The sequence below is a fragment of the Lacerta agilis genome, chromosome 8, assembly GCF_009819535.1.
Source record: "Lacerta agilis isolate rLacAgi1 chromosome 8, rLacAgi1.pri, whole genome shotgun sequence".
Classification (NCBI taxonomy): domain Eukaryota; kingdom Metazoa; phylum Chordata; class Lepidosauria; order Squamata; family Lacertidae; genus Lacerta; species Lacerta agilis.
The window spans coordinates 2,754,907-2,779,390 of NC_046319.1; the positions used below are offsets into that span (position 1 = coordinate 2,754,907).

The 24,484-nt window shown below is 46.3% G+C and overlaps 1 protein-coding gene across 1 annotated transcript in view; it reads left to right on the forward strand.

Moving 5' to 3' along the window:
* Positions 1–24,484, forward strand: part of PROM2 (prominin 2) — a 52,197-nt gene that overhangs the window by 22,193 nt on the left and 5,520 nt on the right. The window contains exons 13-22 of the mRNA XM_033159038.1: positions 5,702–5,793; positions 6,201–6,285; positions 9,993–10,139; positions 10,336–10,407; positions 15,142–15,234; positions 17,242–17,295; positions 19,722–19,802; positions 21,221–21,289; positions 22,454–22,543; positions 23,728–23,834. Of these exons, the coding sequence (XP_033014929.1) occupies positions 5,702–5,793; positions 6,201–6,285; positions 9,993–10,139; positions 10,336–10,407; positions 15,142–15,234; positions 17,242–17,295; positions 19,722–19,802; positions 21,221–21,289; positions 22,454–22,543; positions 23,728–23,834 (890 nt within the window). The remainder of the gene's footprint in view (positions 1–5,701; positions 5,794–6,200; positions 6,286–9,992; positions 10,140–10,335; positions 10,408–15,141; positions 15,235–17,241; positions 17,296–19,721; positions 19,803–21,220; positions 21,290–22,453; positions 22,544–23,727; positions 23,835–24,484) is intronic.

Below are 24,484 nucleotides of genomic sequence, written 5' to 3' on the forward strand. Positions count from 1 at the left end.
TGCATTAGCAGCAATGAAGTGACCTCCCCAGGGCGCAAGCCAGGACAATGCTTCTGGAGGTCCTGGGCTGCCCAGATGACAATACCCCCTCTCAGCCTCGCTGATGTTGTCCAAAGGAAAGCAGAGGAATCCTTCTTGGCAGGGGGTTGGACTGGATGGCCCTTGTGGTCTCTTCCAACTCTATGATTCTATGATTCTACGTTTGGCACCAGCTTGGCTGCAGGAGTTGCCGGAAGGAGGCGTACAAGGCGCCATCCAACCATCTTAGGGGCTCCACTCCAGATTTTTGTAGGCTTTACTCTTTAGCCTTTTCTTCTCCCAAAGATGTCCCGCTAGGCAGCGGAGGCAGGGGCGTCGCTGGGGAGGGGCGGTGGGGGCGGTACGCCCCCAGTGACAGGGTGAAAAGCGGCGGGTGGGGGTGACAAGCGGCGGCCCCTCCCTCCACTCCCACGCGCCGCCGCTCCCTCCGTCACCCAGCAGCACATGGAAGGGGTGCTTTCCGCCGCTTTTTTTCGGCGGGGGGGGGTCGACCAGCGAGGGAGGGTGTCACGCTTGTCACCCCTCCTCGCTAGTCGACCCCCCCCCGCCGAAAAAACCCGCGGGGGGGTGGGGAAAAGGAAGCAGAGCCGGGGCTTGAATGCAGAGCGCCGGCTCTGCTTCTTTTTCCCCCTTTTCGCCGCTTTTTTCGGCGGGGGGGGGTCGACCAGCGAGGGAGGGTGTCATGCTTGTCACGCCCTCCTCGCTAGTCGACCCCCCCCGCCGAAAAAACCCCGCGGGGGGGGGCGGGGAAAAGGAAGCAGAGCCGGGGCTTGAATGCAGAGCGCCGGCTCTGCTTCTTTTTTCCCCTTTCCGCCGCTTTTTTTCGGCGGGGGGGGGGGGGTCGACTAGCGAGGAGGGTGTCACGCTTGTCACGCCCTCCTCGCTGGCCACCACCCACCGCCGAAAAAAAGCCTCGGAAAGGGGGAAATTCCCCCTTTCTGCACCCACGTGCGTCGTGACGTCATGATGACGTCACGGCGCACGCGTCGTGCCCCTCCCCCAGGGGGGTTCCTCTGCGCTGCCGCCGCCCCCAGCAGCGCAGAGGCTAGCAACGCCACTGAGCGGAGGTTTAGGATCAGAGTTTCCTCTCCTAGATGGGCTCCCTTCCCAGGTTAACAAGCCCCCTCCGCCCCTCACTTTTCTCTACAGCACATGCAGAAACTGTCTTGTTGACCTTTGAGCCCACTCTTGGTCTCATCTGCTCAATCTGCCAGAGCCTATCTTTGCATGCAGGAGAAGTCACCGAGCGCTTGAGACCAACTGGCTACCCTCACCAGTTTAGCCAGCCAGTTGGAGCCATTTCTGGGGTGTGGCTGCTGCTGCCTGCTAGGTGCCAGCTGAGCACAGGGTAGAGACCAAAGATGGGCAGACTCCTCCAGAAGGAGCACGGTGTGTCCCCCACCACAGGTACTACCCCCCTCAATACCCCATATACCCCATGGAAATGGTAAATCTGGATAACATAGGATGGCATTTTCATGAGGATGACATCATGTGGGTGCTGCACAAACTTGCATGCATGAGCACCAGTGAGCCCAGGATAAGGTTCCATGTGGAAGCACCCAGATTCACTCTACTGGATTTGGGAATGTGAGATCTGTGATTAGGATCTTCTGTAGTCCCCGACCCCTTCCGAGCAGCTGTGTATGGAACAAAGGAAGCTGCCAAAACCTGAGTCAGCCCATTGGTCCACCTCTTCCCTAATGTCTACAATCACTGGGGGCTTATCCACACTTACCATTGCTCTGCTCTTTTCAGGCATACTCCATGCTTTAAAGATCATCCTTTCCCCATGAAAGCTGTTCTTTAAATTTCAATCAGAGCAAACAGCAATCCACAGAAAACCCAAATTGATGTTTGCTCTGATTTAGTGCTAAAGAGTGGGGTTTTGTTGCGTAAAAAATTAATAAATTGCTGTAGCATGACATGTGCCTGGAAAGAGTGGGGCAAGAGGTAGGTGTGGATAAGCCCTGGAAGTGGCTCGGCCCTTCCTGGAGATGCCAGGCATTGAACTTGGAACCTTCTACCTGCAATGCAGATGCTTGTTTTTGATCAGGGAAGTGGCCTTGGCAGTCGGGTTGAGCTCGCTCCCATGTTGCAGCAATGCCCTCAGCTGATGCTTGCAGATCATCGAATAAAAATCTAACAAGCTGGATCTCCCCTGCCTGCTAATTCTCTTTAGTAATGAAACCAATGTGCTCTTACACCAATTCCATTAATTCCCGGTGGGGGGTTGGTGTTGTTGCAAAAGAACTTCCACAGAGATTTTAGTTCTTGTGCCCAATCAACCCAGTTCTCATTCTGCTTCTTTCAATGCAGAAGTTTGGAACCTCAGGTTTCTGAGCCTATTTTCCTGGCCCTTGGAAGTCTCCCCAGGCCACACCATTTACTGCTCCCGCTTTGCATTCTCCTGGGTGTTACTTGCTGGACTGGAATGTGTCTTTAAACTCTGGTGTTGTTTCTTGATTGTCCCGATGAAGGATAGAGAGGGGTGTTTTCCCACTGATGTAGCAAAGCTGCAGAAGCTTCTGTGGGGCTGGACCAGGAGGGTAGGCAAGAAACTAGTTCCCCTGGCAAATACCAGTTGTTGCCCAACCCACAATTGCCTGTTGACAGGTTGGAGGAGGGGATGATTAACCTGTTGTAGCCAGTTGCTCCCTGAAAATGGCCCTCCTTCGGCATTAGTGAGGCTGGGAACCCCATTCACAAAAACTTGCCATCCTATCCATGCTTAGCTCAGGATTCCCGCCTTTGCTGAGCACAAAGTCCTGCGCAGGCGAGATTGGCCTTCCCTTTCCTCCTCCCTCTGGCTTTCTCTGTGTGTCACCCAGGAGAAGGTGCCTGCTATGCTGTGTAGAATGATCCAATTAAGCGATCTCTTGGCCCTCTTCATTCTTTCACCCTCCGGCACAACGGGCACAAGGAGACCATGCCAATGAATGAATTAAATCTCATCAAATAACAATTAACACTTGATCTCCATCTAGAAGGGAGGTGCCTGCCACTGCCTTTCAGCCAACTGCAGGAAGAGGGGTGGAGGGAAAGAAGCAGGCTAGGGCTTTCTTTTGTACTCAGAACTCACAAAGTGGAGCAGAGATATCGGATTACTGTCAGCATGGCCAAAACTCTCCCAGGCAACCCAGCTCAGTAAATCCTTTGTACTTGGGGAAAGTGTTACAGTAATGGCTAAAAACAGCAAAGAGTCCTGTGGTACGAGAGTCACTGTCATTTATACAGGTGTAGGAAACCTTCTTGAGCCCAAGAGCTGTATTCCCTTCTGGGAAAGCTTTGGCAGGCCATGTCCAGTGATGGGCAGTGCCAGAGGCAAAGTGGGCAGAGCAACAAATGGGCATGTTGCCTTTGCCCAGTAGGCTACTTTCTACACACACACCTCTCTCTCCTCCACCCAGGCAAGGAAGAGGCATGATCAGTTCCAGGACACCTTTCAGCCAAGCCAAGAAAGAAGGGTGTGAAGCAGGACCGGAAAGGGTTGGGGAGAGTAGGAGTGGCCTGAGCAGAGTTCAATGTTTCAGATAGAGTGTCCAGGAGGGATGCATTTGGTCCCCTGGCCTGAGGTTCCCCACCACCAATACTTATTTAGTTCAAAAAATGTATAATGGTAAAGAGGCCCCTGACCATCAGGTCCAGTCGTGTCCGACTCTGGGGTTGCGGCGCTCATCTCGCTCTATAGGCCAAGGGAGCCAGCGTTTGTCCGCAGACAGCTTCCGGGTTATGTGGCCAGCATGACAAAGCCGCTTCTGGTGAACCAGAGCAGCGCACGGAAACGGCGTTTACCTTCCCGCCGGAGCGGTTCCTATTTATCTACTTGCACTTTGACGTGCTTTTGAACTGCTAGGTGGGCAGGAGCTGGGACCGAGCAACGGGAGCTCACCCCGTGGCAGGGATTCGAACCGCCGACCTTCCAATCAGCAAGCCCTAGACTCTGTGGTTTAACCCACAGCGAAAAATGTATACTTGATGGTAAAGAACTGCAAAGCAGTTTACAAAAAATGTAAAACAGTAAGATTGTCAGCAAAAAGAATTAAAAACAATTTAAGACTTTCAGAAAGCAACATAACAATATGCTAAAAACAGATTACATTTTGCATCAACTTTCTAAACATCTGGATAGGCTTGTCTAATGGAGACACTTGCTTGATATCAATAGGCAGGGAGTTCCAAAGTGTAGGTGCTGCCACACTAAAATAAAGTAGTAGTAGTAGTAGTAGTAAACAACAACAACAACAACAACAACAACAATAAATGTATTTATATGCTGCCCATCTGGCTGGGTTAGCCTAGCCTAGCCACTCTGGGCAGCTTTCAACAAATTAAAACACAGTAAGATATCAGACATTAAAAACTTCCCTAAAGAGGGCTGCCTTCAGATGTCTTCTAGAAGTCAGATAGTTGTTTATTTCCTTGACATCTGATGGGAGAGCATTCCACAAGTTAGGTGTGACTACTGAGAAGGCCCTCTGCCTGGTTCTCTGTAATCTCACCTCTTGCAGTGAGGGAACCACCAGAAGGCCCTTGAAGCTGGATATCACTGTCTGGGCTGAATGATGGGGGTGGAGACGCTCCTTCATGTATGCAGGGCCAAAGCCATTTAGGGCTTTAAAGGTCAGCACCAACACTTTGAATTGTGCTCAGAAATGTACTGGGAGCCAATGAAGATCCTTTAGGACTGGTGTCATATGGTTCCAGCAGCCTCTCCCAGTCACTAGTCTGGCAGCCATGTTCTGGATTAGTTGTAGTTTCTGAGTCACCTTCAAAGGTAGCTCCACGTAGAGCGCATAGCAGTAGTCCAAGCGGGAGATAACCAGAGCATGTACCACTCTGGTGAGACAATGTGCAGGCAGGCAAGGTCTCAACCAGGCAAGGTCTCAGCCGGCATACCCAATGGAGCTGGTAGACAGCTGCCCTGGACATAAAATCAAGATCAAATTCTTGCATATGTAGAACGGGTATTATGTGGGACTTGTGGCAGTTCCAGTTCCACAGATGGAAGTGGCCGAGTGGGCATATATGGGGTAAGGTGATCTCACAGGTAAATTGGCCCCAAGTTGTTAAGGGCTTTCTGTACTAATAGTAACACCTTGAATGTTGTCCAGTAGCAAATTGCCAACCATTGCAGCTCTCTGAGCACAGGTATTATATGCTGACAAGGCCTCACTCCTAGATAGAGATATTTGGGTAAGATTTTGTGGACCAGATCTCACTTCATCAGTTACACACAGTTGGTGGATTGATGAATTGCTGGAAGTTTGCAGTCACCTTTACATCAAACATTGTGGGGAAATATGTCAGCAGCAGCAGAACCAGTGCGAGGATGACTCTCTCAGGAGTTTGTGGGAAACTTTGTGGGTTGGCAACAGAGAAGATTCAGATTAGGCTACATATGGCTCCTGTCCCAAAGGCCAGAAGCACCATCCAAGTCCTTTGGCAGGAGTGGGCCAGGCCATGGGCAGCAGGAGCTCAACCAGGCATGGTCTTCTCCAAATAGGTGTTCTTGCGGTCAAGGGCTGGAAGAAGCAGGAGGCCACACTGTTGTGGGCCTCTAGAACTAGCTGGAAAAGGGATATCTAAGGATCATCCCTGCACTGGTTTGTTAGCGTTAATTGGCTCTAGATGATGTTTTGCTCCTCTTTCCAATCTCCAGTTCATTGACATGCCTGGCAACTTGCCTCCTTCCATGAATATCACTGAGCACCTTGGCCTGAAGAAGAGCCTCAAGATCACTTCTGCTTATCAGTGAGTGTACCTGCTGTCAGGCTACTCAAGGGGCATTTGAGTACACAGGACATTTGGGGCTCTGTCCTTGCTTCCTACTGAGATGACTCTAGAGCAAGGTCAAGAGCGTTGTTGATCCTAAGGAGCTAAAATTAAGGATTTATTTGTTTGTTTAAGCAGTGCATTTTTTTCTGCTATCTTTCTTGGAATGTATTGCTGAGTGCTTCTCTGTAAATAAGATTGCCACATCTCCAGATGTGATGTGATTTGGAGAATGGGACCCATGTTTTTGAAAAGCGATGTGAGCAACAGCTAAGAACACACATTGAGTGGGATGGAACTATCAAGCAAGCCAGCAATATTGTGGGATGCTGAAAGGGGAGGGAAGGAGGGAGGCAAGGTTGACCTGTTTCCACTCCTTATTTCAGGCAATGTAAGAATGGGGCTGGTCTCTGGGAAGTTCTGCAGCTGGAGGACAATTACACCCTTGACAAATATCTCCAAGTTTCCAAGGTAAGAAGGTTCCTCTGCTGAACTTACATCTCTTCTTCTCCCACTCAGTCACAGAGCCTCCATGTCATCAGAAATCTTCAGGTGACTGTAGCAGCTCTCATTGCTGACGGCTGCTACAAGCACCCTTTTGGCTCCTCTCATAGCACTACTGCTGTCCACATGCCTGTTTGCTCATCCTGCCTCCCCCCCCCCTCCTTCCTCGCTGCTGCTGCACAACAAATCAGACACCACTAGAAGGCAAATGAGTGAAATAGTGGGTGGCCCCAGTACTCAGGAACGTCTCCTGTGTGAAATGGCTGTAAGATGGAGCCATTAAAAAAAAAAAAAAAACTTAGTTGCACTCTGCCCTCAAATTATGTCACTGTGTAGATTTACCCAGTTGGCATTCATTTGTTTCAAGCTGCATAATTGCAGTATTTGGGAAAATATGGGGTTTTGTTGCTTGGCGTTAAACAAGCAAACAGGAAACCTCCCCATACACTCATCCCATAGAACAGCAGAGGTGTCAGATCTGGCTGGGATAAGGCATGCCTCTGTTTACATCTCAGTCAGGTTGTAGCAACAGGCTCTTCCTGAGGCTGCCACTGAAGATCGTTCAGGCATTTCAGCTGGTTCAGAAAGCTGCAGCCAGGCTGTGAACTTGGGCAAGTTACATGAAGCACATGCCTACTAAGTAGGGCTGGCCCTACCATTGGGCAGAATGACACAGTTCCCTTTGGTGACTGTTCCTCTTGAACCCGTGGCCATTCTCCTCTGTTGAACACCAGGCGTCTGTGTGATAGGCCCATCATATACGTGGGACAAGAATAAGTCCATTTCATTTCCATGCAGAATTTTAAAGAAAATTCATTTGAGATGCATGCGGAAACACACAGTTGCAGTTATTTATCCAAAGTACTTATGAGGTGGTCCAAGGGCTACAACGCTGCCTCCATTTGTATAAAATGTTTTTTTCCCCTTTTAAACTTTCAAAAGTAGTTAATCCAGCCACCCACAGCCTGGAGCGCCAGCACACAGGGATCCTTGCTGCCATATACTTAGCACACAAATAGAGCAAGTGCCCCTGGCAGCAGCTTGATTGTGTTCCATCACTTGGGGGGGGGGGGGCTTGGATAGGAAAAAAACAGGGCTGCCCCCATGTTTCTCCTGTACAATTACTGAGTGCCATTTTTGCATTTAAATTAAAAATCTTATCTTATTTTTGTAGGGTTTTATTGTTACGGTTATTTTGATTCTTATTTATCATGCATTGTATTTTATTGTTTGTCACCACAGGCATAAAAAAAAATCAAATACAAGGTTTAAATGTAATCAGTAAACAAACACTTTGTTTTGTTTGACCAAAAATGAACTTTGGGACTGCCCTCGCCCCCTCAGATAAGCCACTCCTTCTTGCACGGTTTATTAATTTTGACCACAAAACCAAATTTTGGTTTAATCTACGCATAATCTCTGAACGTAATTCAAGGTTCACTGAAACTACTCCCATGAGACTTGGACTCAAATTAGGTGTTATGAGGCGTCCTGTGATTCTTTCCTCCGTTTAAAAAACAGCCAAACCCTAATACTCAGAGCAAGCTCAGCAAGGTGCAGGTCTAAGCAAAAGAAGGAGAGGCTGCTTAAGCCATTCCTCTTTAGTCCAAGATGCTTTCTCAGTTGCATAAACATTGGTTGTATCCATGCTACTTACACTCAGAGTAGACCCATTGAAAGTAATATACATGGCTAGCTATGGCCCATTAATATCAGCAGGTCTACTCTGAGTAGAAGTTAGCAAGATGCAGTCCTTGGGGTTCCTGCATTTTTCTCCTCATGGGTAAAAATAGCAGCTTGGGAGAGAGTACTTCTGAGCTGGGATGACCGTTCCCCACATTAAATGGGGAGTGGCTTTTGCGTGGTCGCACGCAGCCCCCTTGGATCCCAGAGCGGCCCCTGCCAGTTCGGGCTGGCGTCGCCTTCCCCAGGATGGATACCTGTGGTCTCCGCCTACCTCAGCCAGCGTCCAATCCCGCCTGGGGGAAGCGTTGCCAGGGGGGTTGGCCAGGTAAGGGGAGGGACCACCCAGCTCACACAATAGAAGGTGTAGCTTACCTGGGAAGCGGCAGTCAGGCTCCAGAGCTTCTCCCACCCTCCACTCCCTCAATTATTTTGCAGGTTAACCTCTTCTCCACGGGTACACAGGCGCTGCTATGTCAAGGCAGCTGTTGAAGGGCTGGAAAGGAATTTCCCTGCATTGGCAGGTTTTGCCTTTTGTCACAACTTTGGCGGTTTCAGGCCTTGGGCAGAATCCTTTAGTCATCTTCCGAAGTGCGGCTGCGATACCAGGGTTCCCGTTAAAGGGGTCTAGGGGGGAGGCATTGACCATACGCCAAGAGGTTGTCATTGCCCTCCCCCTCCAGCAGCGGTGAACGGGAGGCGGGGCGCTCTCTGCTTGAACATATGTTCTCCAGAGCCAGCCCAATCCCCGCACATTCTGGATAACCCTGAAGTTTCCCAGATCCCCAGCTGGGGGCTGGGAAGGATAAACGCCCAATGCCTGAGCCAAGGTCTCCCTACATCTGAATCTTAATAAAGTTGTGGCCAATTTTAATCCCATAGCACGTTGTCTCATGTCATTATTCCACTCAGGGGTCACCTGGGGTTTGGGGGACTCCGCCTGTCCACGCAAAATGACTGGAGGGAGAGGAGTAAGCAGCCTCTCCCTGCCTGCACTTTTCCCACTCAAACCATTAGATTATCTAAGCCAGGCTTCCTCAACCTCAGCCCTCCAGATGTTTTGAGACTACAATTCCCACCGTCCCTGACCACTGGTCCTGCTAGCTAGGGATCATGGGAGTTGAAGGCCAAAAACATCTGGAGGGCCGAGGTTGAGGAAGCCTGATCTAAGCTGTTTTGGGTTAAGAAAAGAAAATAGTAGGTCAGCATATAGAATGGAGGGGTGGGAGGCTGGAGTACAATCACATCTTGCATAAGGGGTTATGTTCCAGGGATGGTGCATCGATGCAAAAACATACTCAAGCCACCCTCTTGGAACCACCCCCGTGGGACTATCCTTATCTTTCCAGAGCTGTGCACCAAGCGGGCTCTTGCCCCCTTGCCTATCAGGCTTTGGGATGCTCTCACAAGATCTTGTGCGGGCCTCTGAGTTCCCATGAGAGCACCATAGGCCCACTAAGCAAGGCAGAGAGCTCAAAAGCTCTTTCTATACCAGGGAAACTCTCCACCGTCCATGCTTTAATTTGTGCAATTTCAACCAGCTGGCCTACAACCATGTAAGGTCTAAATTGCACGAGTGAGCTGCAATTGTTCTGTACAATAACATGCAATATATAGGAAATAAAAGAAGTAAGAAAAATGAAATTAAAAATCACGCAGCATCTAGCACAGCATGTTAGAATTTCTGCAACAGGCAGGAAAAAAACATTGAGCGGTCTGCCAAGAACCTCAGCAATTTTCAAGTGGTCTGCGGTGGGGTAGAGTTTGGGAACTTCTAGCCTAGGATAATCCCTTCTGCTGTCTTCTGCCCTCACCTGAACCTTGAAGGGAGTGTTTTGCTCCTTGGGCTACAGGAAATTGTGGAGAGGTGGTGGGAAGCACCCATGGGTTGCAGTGGAGTTTATCTTGAGTCTGGTCTTTGGGATTTTGGGTCCTCTTTTGGATGTAAGTAATGGTGCTCACTTATGCCACCTTCCCGCCTTTTGCTCCAGTACACTGCAGAGTTTCAGAAGCGCTTGGACAATTTCAATATCCGCTTTGAAGACATCGTCCTGTTAAATGCAGAAGGGAAGAAGGACCTGGAGACTTTCCGAGACAGCAGGATTAACCGGGTAGACTATGCAAACTTCAGAGCAGAGGTGAGAGGGAATGTGTGGGAAGACCCATCCCTGAAGTATGGGCAGGCAGATTCAACAGCAAAAGCCCTTTCTGTCTCTTGTTTCCTCCATCAGTTGCTGAGAATTCGCCAAATATTATTTGGGGATGCTTTAAATACTTGAAAATAATGCTATAGCAATGCTAAGTGTTACTCTTGCTGCTACTCTTTGTTTCTAGATGCACAACCCTGTGGTGAGGACAAACATTCAAGATTTGGCCGTGGAACTTGAGAGACTTAGCAAGGTTCAGGTAGGTACCCTCAGCTTTATTAAGGCCTCATCTGCACTGTACCTTTAAAACAATATTTAAACACTTTAAGCAGTTACGACTTCCCCCAAAGAATACTGGGAACTGTAGTTTGTAATCGGTGCAGAAAGATGAGAAGACTGGAGGGGAGGCCTGATAAAGGTGGCAGTTTAAGTTTTTTACCCCCGAGAAAAATTTAATAAAATTCTTTTTTTAAAAAATAAGTTTTTTACCCCACTTCCCTAAGCACTATCAATGCACCAACTAACCTTATAGACAATGAGCAACAAATAAAGAAACATGCAGCCTGGCAAGCGACTCATCTCTGGCAAAAGACTTTTTATCGTTTATGATTTTGTGGTTTAATCTCGTTTTACCAAACCTGAGCGTGAGCAAAGATGACATAGAAAAAACTTATAGATGAGGTCAGTGCTTGCAATCTAACAACAGATCCCAGAATAAAGTTTACACTGACTGAGCAGCTCCAAAAAGTAAGTGTGTGTGTGTGCGCGCGCTCCAGGTGGGCTTTCAGCTTATAGCGACTGTGGGTGGTGTAGAACATAGAGCTTCTATGCATGCAGAGGCTGAAGAAATCATGCATTTATTTCCACCCCCCCCACCCCGTGAAACTGATAATGCAGAGAGAGAGAGAGAGTGACTCCTCAGAGGAAGAAGCTGGTTTAAAGTGGCAAGAGAGACAGGGACCATGAAGACGCATCATTTTCAAAGAACGGAAACACATTATCTCACTAGGAGTAGAAAGAATTGCCACAAATGCTCACCTGATTCGAGACTGTAGGAAGTATTTCTGCTTCTTGATTTCTATTTTCTTTCTTTACTTCTTTCACTTGAGCAACAAATGATAACTTTAAAGAGATTAAACAAAAATTAAAAAAAAAATAGTTAAGTTTTGTTTTTTTTTTTTTTAACAGAATTTATTGGCATTTTCACAAAACAACATAAACCCAACCCCCACACCTACAAATATCAAAACAAACACAAATACAAATACACATACACATAATGTCAGGATTCTTCTTCTTATCTGTATATCTTACTATAGAAAAAAAAAAAAAAAAAAAAAAAAAATTCTAGTTCCGAATCTTGACACTTGACTTCCCCCGCCTATACACCTTCGGTTTTAATACAATACACTTTCTCCTTAACATCTTTTCTCCATAAAAGTTTAACTTATCTTGATATAGAAAGAAAAAACACCTTTGTCTTATCTTTTGCATTATAACCTAAAACTTAACCAAATATTCTTAGAGCTAAACTTATTTCTTCTATCATTTAGCATGCTGCTTTTAACTTAAATTCAATATCTCCTTACTTATTTAAAATAAACTTATTTAACAAACTTCACACTCCGATTTCGGATACCATGGCAGACCATCTATGTTATACAATGATTAATTCAACCCACTCCCCTTTTGTCCATTGTCTTCTCCTGTCTTTCACCAGAACCGAATCCCCTATTGTATGCTTCTGAATGTCCACAGATCCAGGTTACAACCACAACAAACCCTGCATCGAGCTCCAAGATGTTCATCCTCTGCATTCTGAGCTTCTCCGAAGCTTTGTACCAAAATTCTTCTTCTTGTAGAAATCTTAATTCTCTGTCCCTCGACCCCGAGCTGCCACCTCGGAATCTAGATATTAAAAAACTTTCCGTTTCAGGGTTTCTGCCACCCCCTGAAAACAGTCCCTGTTCCAATCGGATTTGCTCTGCCATCTCAGACCATCCTTCCAGCACATCTTCCAGCTCTTTGCAAAAGTCTGTTTCCATTGAGTAGATTTTTTGGAAAGCCTCCTCTGTGGAATACAGATTATTTCCATTTATAATCCCACACAAGACTCTTAATTTTCGATTAGCCAGCTCCAATTGAAAGACAGTGAGCTTTTCCTCTACCTCCCAGTCCTTCTGTGCCAGCATGAGCGCAAAGTCCAACATCTTCGGGGAAGGGAGGTGGGTATCAAATTACATTTCCTGTCTTTTTCCTCCTTTGTCTCAATTTTCTCCTGCGCAATTCCAAATCGCCGCCATTTCTTCCGAAGCCAGAGTATAAAGACCAAAACTTCAAATGGAGATATTTTTCCTCAATTAACCCCTGAGAGGGAATCTCTACAGAGTCAGTTTTCAAATTCCAAGCACTTTCAAGTGATTAGTGTAGCAGCAGTCACTTAAAGAGTTAATTCCTTCCAACCCCCGAAGGGAGAGAGGCGGGCTGCCTTTTCTTTTGATCCCAGAGCTTTTCCCGAAGTACAAAGAGTCAGTCAATTACTCACAGCTTCTGGTTTCTTAGCAACTTCTTAATGACAGGTAGAACAGAGACGCTCCTCACGGACTTTGCCGCCGCATGTAAACATCCCGGTTGGGGCATATCCCCTGAAGCCCGACTCCGTGGTCCCTTCACCCCCACTCCCCCCTTACAGGGGGCGCGGGGGAAGGGTTCGGAGCACAACGGGCATAGCCGGGGAGCCCAGGGCGCGGGACGCTCTTCCCGCTCCCCAACCAGAGCCCTGCATGCGGCTGCAGGGCTCCTAACCCCCGGGATGAACTGGGTGCCTCGCCACCGAAGCAACCCAGGACCATCCGCAATGGCGCCAGCCGCCGGAAGTCAAAAAAAAAAAAAAAATAGTTAAGTTTTGCAGGAGTATGCGTGATTGGGAGGAGGGTGCAGTTAGTGGATTGACCCCTGGTTCAAGGGTTGCCAGTACCTAAAGTACTGGGGAGAGATGATTCCCACTCCGGAGTCATTTGCTGTGCAATCAGATTTGAAGTTTTTGTTATTTGAAGTGTTGGTGTTTTCTATACAGTTTTTGTCACGTTCAACCACAACTCTTCTATGCCCTTGGGGTTTTGCGGCTTTATGACACTTGGTACTTCATATCCCCAAAATGAAAGAATTTCATAACTGTTAATTGTAAAAGTTAATGGGGAGCCTTGATGAGCTAAAAGTCCTATCTTTCAATGTGATTGGTCTGGGTAAACCAGATAAAAGCCAAAGTTGTTGCAACAATCCTTAAGCAGGAGACACCGGTGATTACATTCTGTACTTGCGTATCGAGGACCTCAAGTCTCTCCCCCAATGAATTGACACAGGAGACATAATTTTTGTTTGGGTTTTTGGCAATAATTTAGGCCACAACTTTATTTAAATACAAATTCGGTGAGTGGTTGCGTAGGCATTGGTTCAGACTACTGTCCTACCGGGACAGAGGCTGGCCTAGAACCAGCGATTGGGAGAATGCCGTTGAGGAGAGTTAAGGAGCGGGGGGATACAACGCTACCCTCTCCCCAGAGGTCCCGGGGACTTGGCTACGGCCCTAACCCCTACCGGGGGCTTCGGACAAAGCATAAGAGTCGCCGGATTCCTTTAACGGAATTCCCAGCATCATCATGATTCTGGTTGAGTACCGCCCGAACCAGCAATCCACACAGGAACCAATGCCTAACCGCCAACCTTACAAGTTGTGACAAATTGCTACTGCAGTAGGCAAAACCAAATGGCAACAGCCAATCAGCCAGATGGACAAATTCCTACTGGGCCCCTGCTACAAAGCAGACGACCCCATGACAGGCAGTGGCAAGGTGAAGCGCAGAGGCCTAAGAAAAAGAGGGGGGGCGGGATGGGTGATCAGAAGCCGAAGCCAAGCGAGAGATCACCCTGCGTGCAGAAGAATATATAGGACGCTAAGCTGTCCATCACAAATTGCTACATTTTACTTTGCCCAGCAAAGCCTCACTGACCTATAGCTGCTACAGCTGGCTGCCAGCCCCACCCCCACTGGAAGGGAAGGGATATGCCTTGCCAGGTCCTGATCGCAACACGTGCTCTTACTCAGGGTAAAACCCGATTTGCAGGAAACATGTTGTAAGCTATCTACAAATAGGTTATTATATCTTATTATATCTACAAATAGGTTATTATATCTTAAGGGCTATCATGCACAAATACTGCCTACCCTACAGGGACATCAAAAGCAAGGGGAGTGGGGATATTAGTTTGTAACTTGTCAAACTTTGTTGTGAGAGGTGTTATGCAGGATGTTAATGGCTGTTTTGTTTTTGTTAAAGGTGACTTACGTGCAAATACTATAATTATTGTGTCAATCTATATAGCCCTAATATAGGACAGATCTCCTTCCTAAAAGAAACACGACAAAAGCTAGCAACTTTCCAAGAAGGGGTGGTGATTTAAATATGATATGAAATGTGATATACAGCTTGACAGTAATATTTCTAAGCAAGGTGGTTGATATGTTGTGAGTTATAGAATCAATGAATCATAGAATTGTACAGTTGGAAGGGACCCCAAGGGTCATCTAGTCCAACCCCCTGCAATGCAAGAATTTATATTTTATGTGTGATGTGAAAAAAATGAAAAATTATTTTTTCTTAAAAATAAAAAAAAATTAAGGGTGCTGGAAGATGTTAGAAGGCAGAGATACAGTTCTCAGAGTGATTTAGCAATTGTACCCTCTTTGCAGGGAAATCTGGGAAATCTGTGAGGGGAATAAGGAGTCTCATAACAACTCTTAGCACCCTTAACAAACTACAGCTCCCAGGATCCTTTGGGGGAAGCCATGACTGAAGTTGTGTCATAGTGCTTTGAATGTATAGTGTGGATAAGGCTTAGGTCACAAGGGGAGGAGGAGAGCGAATCAAGGGAACTTTTCGCGAATTCCCACCCTTGCCCTCTAGCCAATCTGAACTATTGGTGTTCCCTGCAGAACGACAGAGCCCTGTTTGAACGACTCACTGAAGAAGCTCGGAAGCTCAAGGAAATTCAGAATACGAAGGTCCTTGCAATGGAGGACCTTGTGGTAAGTGTACAACATGTCACAGCAGAGAACCCCACCCTGGGCCCCTGCTGTAGACGTCCTCGTTTTTCAGGCTTCAAGCTGAGGATGTGCTGAACCCCTGAACTGAATCTTTTCCAGCCTTCCTTGAAATTCCTCAGACGGTTTACTTGATTACACTCCCGCTCCCACTGCCCCATGTTTGCTGCAAATTTAGCTTTAGCCAATATTTGTAGCTTCTTCATTGCTGTTTTTATCATTATCAACCCTAGTATAGGTGAGCACTGGCTATTTTCATTGCATTTATATCCCACCTGTTTCTCCAAGGAGCTCAAGGTGGCACACATGGTTCTCCTCCGCATTTAATCTGCACAACACCCTGTGAGGTAGGCTAGGCTGAGAGGCACTGACTGGCCCAAGGTCACCCAGTGAGCTTCATGGCTGAGGGATAGATAGATAGATAGATAGGTAGATGTTTATTCGGCATTTGCGCCCATCTTACAATACAAAACAAAACAAACAAACTAGAATCAAATAAAATAATGGCACCGTACAAGCCACAAATAAGATAACACAACTCACAAGGACCAATATTAACATTTCTGTAAAAGCATATCTCAGAGAAATTTTAAACTGAGGGAGGATTTGAACCCTGGTCTCCCAGGTTTTAGTCCAGCATTCTAACCACTGCACCACACTGGCTACAGGTCAATAGCATACCCTCCAACATTTATCTGATGTAAATAGGGACATCCTCTTCTACATCAGGAAGCTTCTCCCCCGTTTGATCCCACAGCACACATAGATGTCCCATACATGTCTACATTGGTCACCTTGAGCCAATTACAACCTCTCCGCTGAACTTACCTCACAGGATTGTTGTAAAGAAAAAATGTGCGAGGGAAGGTATCATGTACAACACTTTCAACAGATAAAGGGAATGAACTAAAATTTTAGCTGTAGGGTGCCTTGAGTCCCTGTCAGGGAAAAGGAATAGGTAATAATAATGAAAACTGTGAGACTGATCAGGAACATTCCAGAGAGCAAATCCTCCTGAACTTAGTGGGACTTACTTCTGAGTAAAAATGCTTAGGATTGCAATGTAAGGCTGCAGTGCACAGTCTTTACCCAGTCACCTGGGAGTAAGCTCCATTGAATACAATGGGACTTACTTCTGAGTAGACAGTGTATGGCTCCATTTACAATAAAGGAATAAACATTCCACACATATCCTAAAAAATGGTTGGCTGCTGAATCATTGCAATTGAAGAATCTAAAGTGGATTGGATACATTTTCCTTCAAAATTATAGGAAGGGCTATGTTTGCCAGTGCCAAAAATTTCCTTCGTTTGGTGCAGGTGCAGGTATTTCATTTTCAGTATAAACAAGAGTCCATTTTTGCACCTACAAACACACACATATACACACACAAGCATGCAGCAAAGGCTCCTGTTTCCAAAAAGGACAGGGATGGGGGTCCTAATCTCTCCACCACTTTTAATTGTTATCCAAGATGTGGAGGGGAGGAAAAAGCAAAACGGGGGCATTCTGGGATCAAATCAGAAACCAGGATGGCTTCTGTAATTCCGGGACTATCCCTGGAAAATAGGGACACTTGGAGGGTTTGCAGTAGGCAGGTTAGAGACTTTAAATACAAACCTAGGAATGTGCTCAACTCCCTTGAAACATTTTTTTAGTCTTAAAATTCCTCAGAAGTTTTGCCTGAGACAGTCCATGCTTCTCAAAAAAACAACAACTTGCTTTGCTTCATTTGTAAGCCAGTCATACCTCTAAGCCACGCGATGTGGCTTTGGCCCACATGACTTCTCTTCCCAGAAGAGCATTAGAAATACCACTGCAGGCATTCCTCAAGTACTAGATGTGGAAAGACTCCAAGTTGTAGGCTGCAAATTTGGTTTTAGGTAAGGTGAATGTGAGAGTTCTGGGTAGAGGGGAAAGCAAAGTATTCCACAGATCATGAGGGGAACGGTTCTTTTATGGGGTACGATTCACCTGTTCATTTTCTTATAGGCAAAGCTGAAAGAAAGTGTCGATTACTTATCAACGCTGGGACCTGGCTTCCAGGTATTATTATAGGTTATACAGCTGGAATGGTGTTCATTGGGGTGCTAAAACTCATTCTCCAAGAGAATTCTCTAGGTCTGTGCTATTCTAGTATGTCACCGGTAGTTTTAAATCTGTTTATGTATATAATATATATGAGCATGTTTCTGAAACCTCCAGATATATTCTTTTTTGAGGTTGCTTGAAGGACCTTGCTTTTCTCTAAATGTGAGTCAGCTTGCAAATTTAAACACAAGACTTCCTCTTTTTTCTTTTTATTTGTCCATTTGGGATTTAGAAATACCAGAATAATCCTATTAGAACCAACACACCAGAACCTGAATGAGTTCTGAAAAAAATCAACATCAGTATTGTGGGTGACCAGATTGAAAAAATGCAACATATTGTATTTTCAGCACTGCACTATCAGCTTCTGCTGCCTGTAGTTCTTGTTGGTGGAAGAGAAGCTACATAGCCTTTGGTCACTTCCAGACTGTCACTGTTTTTGAGGTGGTGTTGGTGGTCTCAGTTGCAGGCCAGCAAATTCCAGTTGTGCAATTATAGCTTGATGAAACATTACCTAATCTGCCCACAAAGAGATCAGAATGAATGCCTAACAGGCTGGTTGTCTGGAAGTAACCTTTTTCTTGAAATACACATTTTATTCTAGTTTTAAATGTAAACTGGAAAGAATACCCACCCTTAAGTCTCTTCTTCAACAAATCTTGTGCAGCAAGGAGAAAAAACAGTGGAATTCTCCAGGCAGTTGGTTTACTGAGCATTCATCCAGCTTTGCTTGCACAAAGTTTATGTGGAGTTTAGATATAACAAGCATTCATTCTGATTTATTTGCAGGAAGGTTATATGGCACTGCAATGAGCATCCATCCTGCATTTTTCCTGATTTGCTCACAAGTTGTTTAGAAGTCTTTCCATTAGTCATTTGCTCACCTCACACTTTTCAATGTGTTTCACCATAACTTTCTCAATTGCAAAACATTTTTTAGTGTTTTAAAGTAGATTTGTTGATACTTGGACAACAAGTCAACATGTCTCTTTAATTGCACAATGCTGACATTCTGAAGACGGCCTGTGTTTCCTAAGCAACTCCCTGCCCTGCAATTTCTGAGCTGAGAAATTTAATCTGTGATCCCATTTCTAATTAGTTTATCTACTAATTAAATTAGTTAAAACTGGCAACCCTGTTGTGCAATCTGGAGCAGGTCTACTCATAAGCAACACGCACTGAGTACAGTGGGAATAACTCCCTAGCAAGTGTGTTTAAGATTGCAGCTCTGGTAAATGTATTAATGGCCACCATCATCTGTAGCATAAATTGCTTATGCTTTTTGCTTTGTTGGTTCCTAATTTCCAGATTTTGTAGACATTGTATCTTTTCTTCCTGCTTCTTTTCTTCCTTCCAGTATCTTCAATAACCAGCAAAATGGGCTTTGCGTGTGTATTATCCATACCATCGCCGTCTTAATGTATTAAAATCCAATTGAAAGGAACTCTTCAAGTTTCTAAGCAGCATGCAGTGCCTAGAAGCCCTTGCTTCTATGTAAATCACCATTGAGGGATTTCAGCAGGCTCATTCTGTAACTTCCATCTTTCAAGGATTGTGACTGTGACAGGGTAATGAAGTGTAATCTAAATTCCACCACAAGCATTTTGCAAAATTATGCACCAACTGGAAAGGTTGCTTGGGGGTATTGAACCATAATTACAAAGATAGGAAACTCCTTTCGATAAAAGAAAAGGTTCTGCATTTCCTTCGTGTATATGTCAAATACAGTATGTATTTTCTACACAGAAGGACTTTACTGCTACAAAAGAGTGTGAGGCCCAAGTGTAGGCTGCCATGTGTGCTGGGGTTCTATTATGCTTGTTTTTTTGCTGTATTAGTGCGGGTGGTGATGGCTTGTGACTGTGAAACACAAACATGTGTCACCAGCGGGCATGATGATCCACACCTGCTTTTGCCAACCTGGCACCCTTCAGATGCTTTGGAGAACATTTGGAGGCACCAGGTTAGCAAAGGATGCATTGGAGGGAACCAAGGAAGAAACTGACAGAGGTTCTCTCGGCATTGCAGTGCTTCTTGTCACTTTCAGTTTCAGCCTGAGATGCAACAGTCCTGTTGCTCCCGCAGGAAGCAGTGACGGCCACCAACCTGGTGCAAATTCATGGAGGAGAGGCCTGTCAATGGCTGCCAGCTACAGTGCTAGCTCCTCAGAAAGCAATGTTTCTGAATACCAGTTGCAGGAAACCATAGGAGGAGAGAGTGCTCTCGTGCTTGGGTCCTATTTGCACGTTTCCCACAGGCATATTGGTGGCCGCTGTGGAAACAGGATGTTGGACTAGGTGGCCCAGCAACCTTTTGTGACGTTCTTATCATCTGTCAGCACCTCCCCATGTTGCTAAACTTTCTCCCTGCTTCCCCGACAGGCTGAGATAAACAATACCGAGTCTCAGATTGGCCTTATTGAGAAGATGTTCCCCATACAGACTCGGAAAATCCTAAGGCAGGTGAGTAGAAGGAGAGGTGATGGCATTATTCAGCATATTTTGTGGCTGTAACAGAGGGTGAAATGTAGGTGTGCATTTGGTGTGCAAGAGCAGCAGCGGTGCTATCGATTTACCTCCTTCGCTGTTGAAATGGTACGTGTGTCTTCAGCCAGAGGGCTGCTGCTCCACATGCCATTGTTCTAGGAGGCACACATGACACCGAGCATGTTCTGCAGCAAGGGAGTTCAAGTGAGCAGGAAACATGCCATGCATCAGGTGCTGCGCACTTCTGCATTGCACCAGCATATCCTGCTTGTGAAGCCATTTAATTAGCCACTATGGGAAAGAGTACTGGATTAGATAGTAGGAGAGAAACTTGAAATTGAGCCTGCCTGCCTGGTGGTTTCGGAAACAAGACACCAACCAAAATCAGCATTTTTCTAAATTTTGTAATGCTGTTCTCCAGCCAAGTAATGTCTACAGAAAGGCATATACTAGGGTAAAGTGCATGAACATGCATGGTGGCAAAAAACCCATAAAAATGTATTATATTACTGAAAGCTGTGTTGCAAAAATATGTATTTTGGGGGAAATTCACAGCAAAATTATTTTTTAACATTGACCTTTTTTAACTGATGCTACAAGAATTGAATGTATGACTGCAAAGGTGAGAAATTGAAAGCAACTGAAATTTGTGCCTCCCTACTAGACGGGAGGAGGCCTGTTATATTCCTAGACCCTGCCACAAAAGCTCTCAGTCCAGAAACACAAGGAAGGGGAGATTGGGAGGGAAGCGGAAAAAGGTGTTGTCGACAGCAAGGGTGACCACCATGGAAGCCTCACCCTGAATGGAAGAAGAAAGGGAAGTGAGAGAATGTGGAAGGGAATAATAAAAAAATGCAAGGTGGGAAAGCAAGGGGAAAGTTAGGTTTCTAGAAGTTTTCTCAAGGAAGAAAAACAGAAAGTCAGTTGGATGTTTGTAGGAAATGTGTGTGCATTAGAGGTAGAAGAAACCAGGACTAACCAAAGCTATATGCTGTGTGTTCTCAAAGCACACCTGGGCTGTATGAAGCAGCACTTAGAGTTGCCAGGTGTATGTCAGCTGCCCCACAGAAGCAGCTGAGTGACTTGTCCAAGGCCATTTAGTGAATGGATGGCTGAAAAGGGATTTGAACCTAGGTCTAATGCTGATCATTTGATGGCAGGATCTGTGTTAAAATGTTTTTTGCAAATGGGCAATATGTACAGTCTGGAACCTAAATGTGAACTGCAACCTAGCTAACAACCTATATTTGCAACATAATTTTTTTGTGTAGGAGTGATCTTCAATTTGCAAGATAATGCATAATTGGTGGAGGAGCAGGGGTGGGGCATCTCTGATTACCCTCTTGGGAAGCATTGGGTGGAGTCCTTCAACCTGCATCTCCTTTTTCCTCCAGGAGCTGGATTGCTTTGTAAGAAAAGAGGTGGGGTACGTCTCACAGTACCTGAAATGGCTGAAGAGCGTGGTAAGTATGAGATTCTTTTGCACCTGAGTGAGATGGTGCTGAACGAAAGTGGCAGCGACCACTGGACAAGCCTTGCCTTGGGGTGGGGTGTTGATCAGGTGTATTAGAAGGGCAAGATGTCTGTTGTGGGAAATGCATCACGAGGGCAGAAGAAGGGAAAGTCGTGTATTAGTGAAAGGGTCAGCTGGATGAAGCCAGCATAGTTCAGGAAAGAATTTGCTTGCATGGAGGCCTCTGGGACTTATTGGAGGCTTGCAAATGCCAGTTGTTCATTCATTGAGATTTTTAATTAATTCACCAAGTCTCAAGTTGTAGTTTAGGCAGAAGTAGGTGGGCTGCTTACCAGTAGGGATAGGGGTGAGGTGGTAGGGAGATTAGCTCAGTGCTAACACACCAACTCCTGCCAACCTAGCAGTTTGAAAGCAGGTCAAAGTGCAAGGTAAACGGTGTTTCCGTGCGCTGCTCTGGTTCACCAGAAGCGGCTTAGTCATGCTGGCCACATGACCCGGAAGCTGTACGCTGGCTCCCTCGGCCAGTAAAGCGAGATGAGCGCCGCAACCCCAGAGTCATCCACGACTGGACCTAACGGTCAGGGGTCCCTTTACCTTTGCCTAACACACAACAGGAGCACTAGATTGGTTATGCCATGTGTTTGCACCACTGCAACCACCCTACTGCCTCACCTCTTCCTCTTTGCCTCCTGATAAGCAACCAGGACCCACCTGCTGGGAAGCTGGTGTTAGTGGATCTGCTTCACCTGGTAAGCAGTTTCTGAGTTTTGGTGAAAAAAGAGTGTAAGAAATCTACTCACCTGTATTCTGTCTCTGGCCACTTCCATTCCAGGTGACCTGTTTTTAAAGCAGTGATTCCAATTTGTTTGTGAGTTAATAGGATGCTTCATCAAGCAATTGTTATCCCTCACTATCCAGTGCACTACCCTCTCATTTTCCTTAGCGCAAATATCCAGGTTTTTGGGGGGTGGAACAGGTTTGTTGCACAAGAATAACAACTTTAATAGTGCAAGCTGAATTTGTCAGTATGTGACTGAATCCTGCCCCAAAATAGTGACAGCCTGGAAGCACCCGGTGAGCCTCATTGGCTCCATGCACCGCTTAAAGTAAACAAGTTGTGATATGAGCAAGCAATCCTCCTTTTCTGTTCCAGCTAACTGAGGATGTTGCATCATGCAAACCCTTCTCCACTGCTCTAGACAATGGCCGGGTGATCTTGTGTGATCGTATTGCAGATCCCTGGGTAAGTGCTCCAGATAGTTCCTCTACCTAAGCGATGCACAGCTGCTGTCTAAAAATTTCTGGCTCTCTTCCTCTCTGCCTTTTGCTTGATGTGTTTCCTCAGATCCAGGGTGTGGCTAATCAGGCCTCCCCGCTTGGCCTATGAGGTTGTGACAGGGCAGGTAAGGAAAGGGCTAAGGACCCTCTGCAGGCATGCCAGGATCAGGGCCCCCACATCCTCTGGACTCCCAAGCAGGGACTGCAGCCACTCCTGACAAAGCCCTATCCTGACTCACGATTGCTATTGTTTTCCAAACAAGGTGGCAATGGACAGCCTTCATCAGGGCAGTTCCCTGCTTTGATTGAATCTGCGCAGAGTGTGCAAACCTGTGGGAAGCAGGAATGTACATGAGCAGCATTTGGGAGACTTGCACAAAGCTCACTCAGTGGTTAGACTGTGTCTGGTCTTGGACATTTGTTATAGGGAAGGGTGTGTGTAGAAATTAGCCGAGATGGAGCATGATTGCTGACAGCAGGGAGTCCCTCTCAGCATCTAACGCCTCTGCTCAGAGACCTGCACTGGTTGCTGATTCAGTGTGTGCTAGTATAGAAAGCCCTTCACCACTTGAAAGCAGTTTACCTGCGAGATTGCCTTTCCTCCACATGCACCCGCCTCAATCTGTGGAACTGGCACCATTTCAGGTTCCACATAATACTCATTACACACTTGCAAGAAATTGATCAGTGTGGCAGAGCCCTTTTTTCTTTAGGCACACCTATCCAGACATTCTGGCAGCAGAAGCAGTGTGTTTTAATCTGATTTTAGCATATCGTTGACATTGATTATTTTTTTTTGAATGCTTTAAACAGCTGCTTTCAACAGTTTATACTGACAATTTTACTGTTTTATTTGTTTTGTAAACCACTTTGAGGTTTCTCTTGACAGCCAAAGGGTATATGAATTTTATGAAAGAACGAAATACTGTATGAAAGAAAACTTTGCATTTGGCGATCTGCCCACTTTTGCCTCTGGCAAGTGTTTGCAGAAGCTGGCCCAGAAGGGAATGAGGCCCCTGGGTTGGGAAAGGTTCCCATCCCTGCCCTCCATAGTAAGAGGTATTTTGCCAGCCATGGTGTCCATGTCTTCCCAGAGGATGGAGCTGGAGCCCATCACCAGGGTTTGTCTCTCTGTGTTTCCTCCCCCAGAATGCCTTCTGGTTCAGCCTGGGCTGCTGTGCCTTCTTCCTCCTCCCCAGCATCTTCTTCGCCATCAAGACCACCAAGCATTTTCGTCCCATCAGGCACCGATTAGTGTAAGTGTTGGGCACAGACGCAGGGTGGGCCTTGGGGGCGGCCTTCACGTCCAATTCAATTCATCTGCTTATTAGATAATTTCTACACCAGCCTTTGCTGTACAACCCCCTGGGTGACGGCCAACAATGAAACAGCATGGAGAAGAAAAGATAAAAGCACAGAAATAGCAGCCATAAAACCATATTATTCGGCATGGCTGTAGCTCAGTTAGAGGCTGTGATGGGACGGGGACAGGGGGTTCCTGCAGGGGTGAAATTGGGAGCAGGGACCACAATCCAGCACCCTGTGAATGACCCATCAGGTGCGGAGGCCTTATGGACACCCCCAGTGTTTCCTCCCACTCTGTTAAACAGAGAATAAAAGTCACTGGTTTATAAGAGCCACATGTGTCAGCCTGTTGCCATATATCCCATGGCCTTATTTAACCTTTTTAATCAATACCTGTTTTATTAGCCTTCAAACCTTTTACATGCCAGGTGTTCTACCGTCCCTTTTAAAGGTCAGTGTTGCCTCTGTAACTCCACTTAGGTCAGGGGTAGGCAACCTAAGGCCCAGGGGCCGGATGCGGCCCAATTGCCTTCTAAATCTGGCCCGCGGACGGTCCGGGAATCAGTGTGTTTTTACATGAGTAGAATGTGTTCTTTTATTT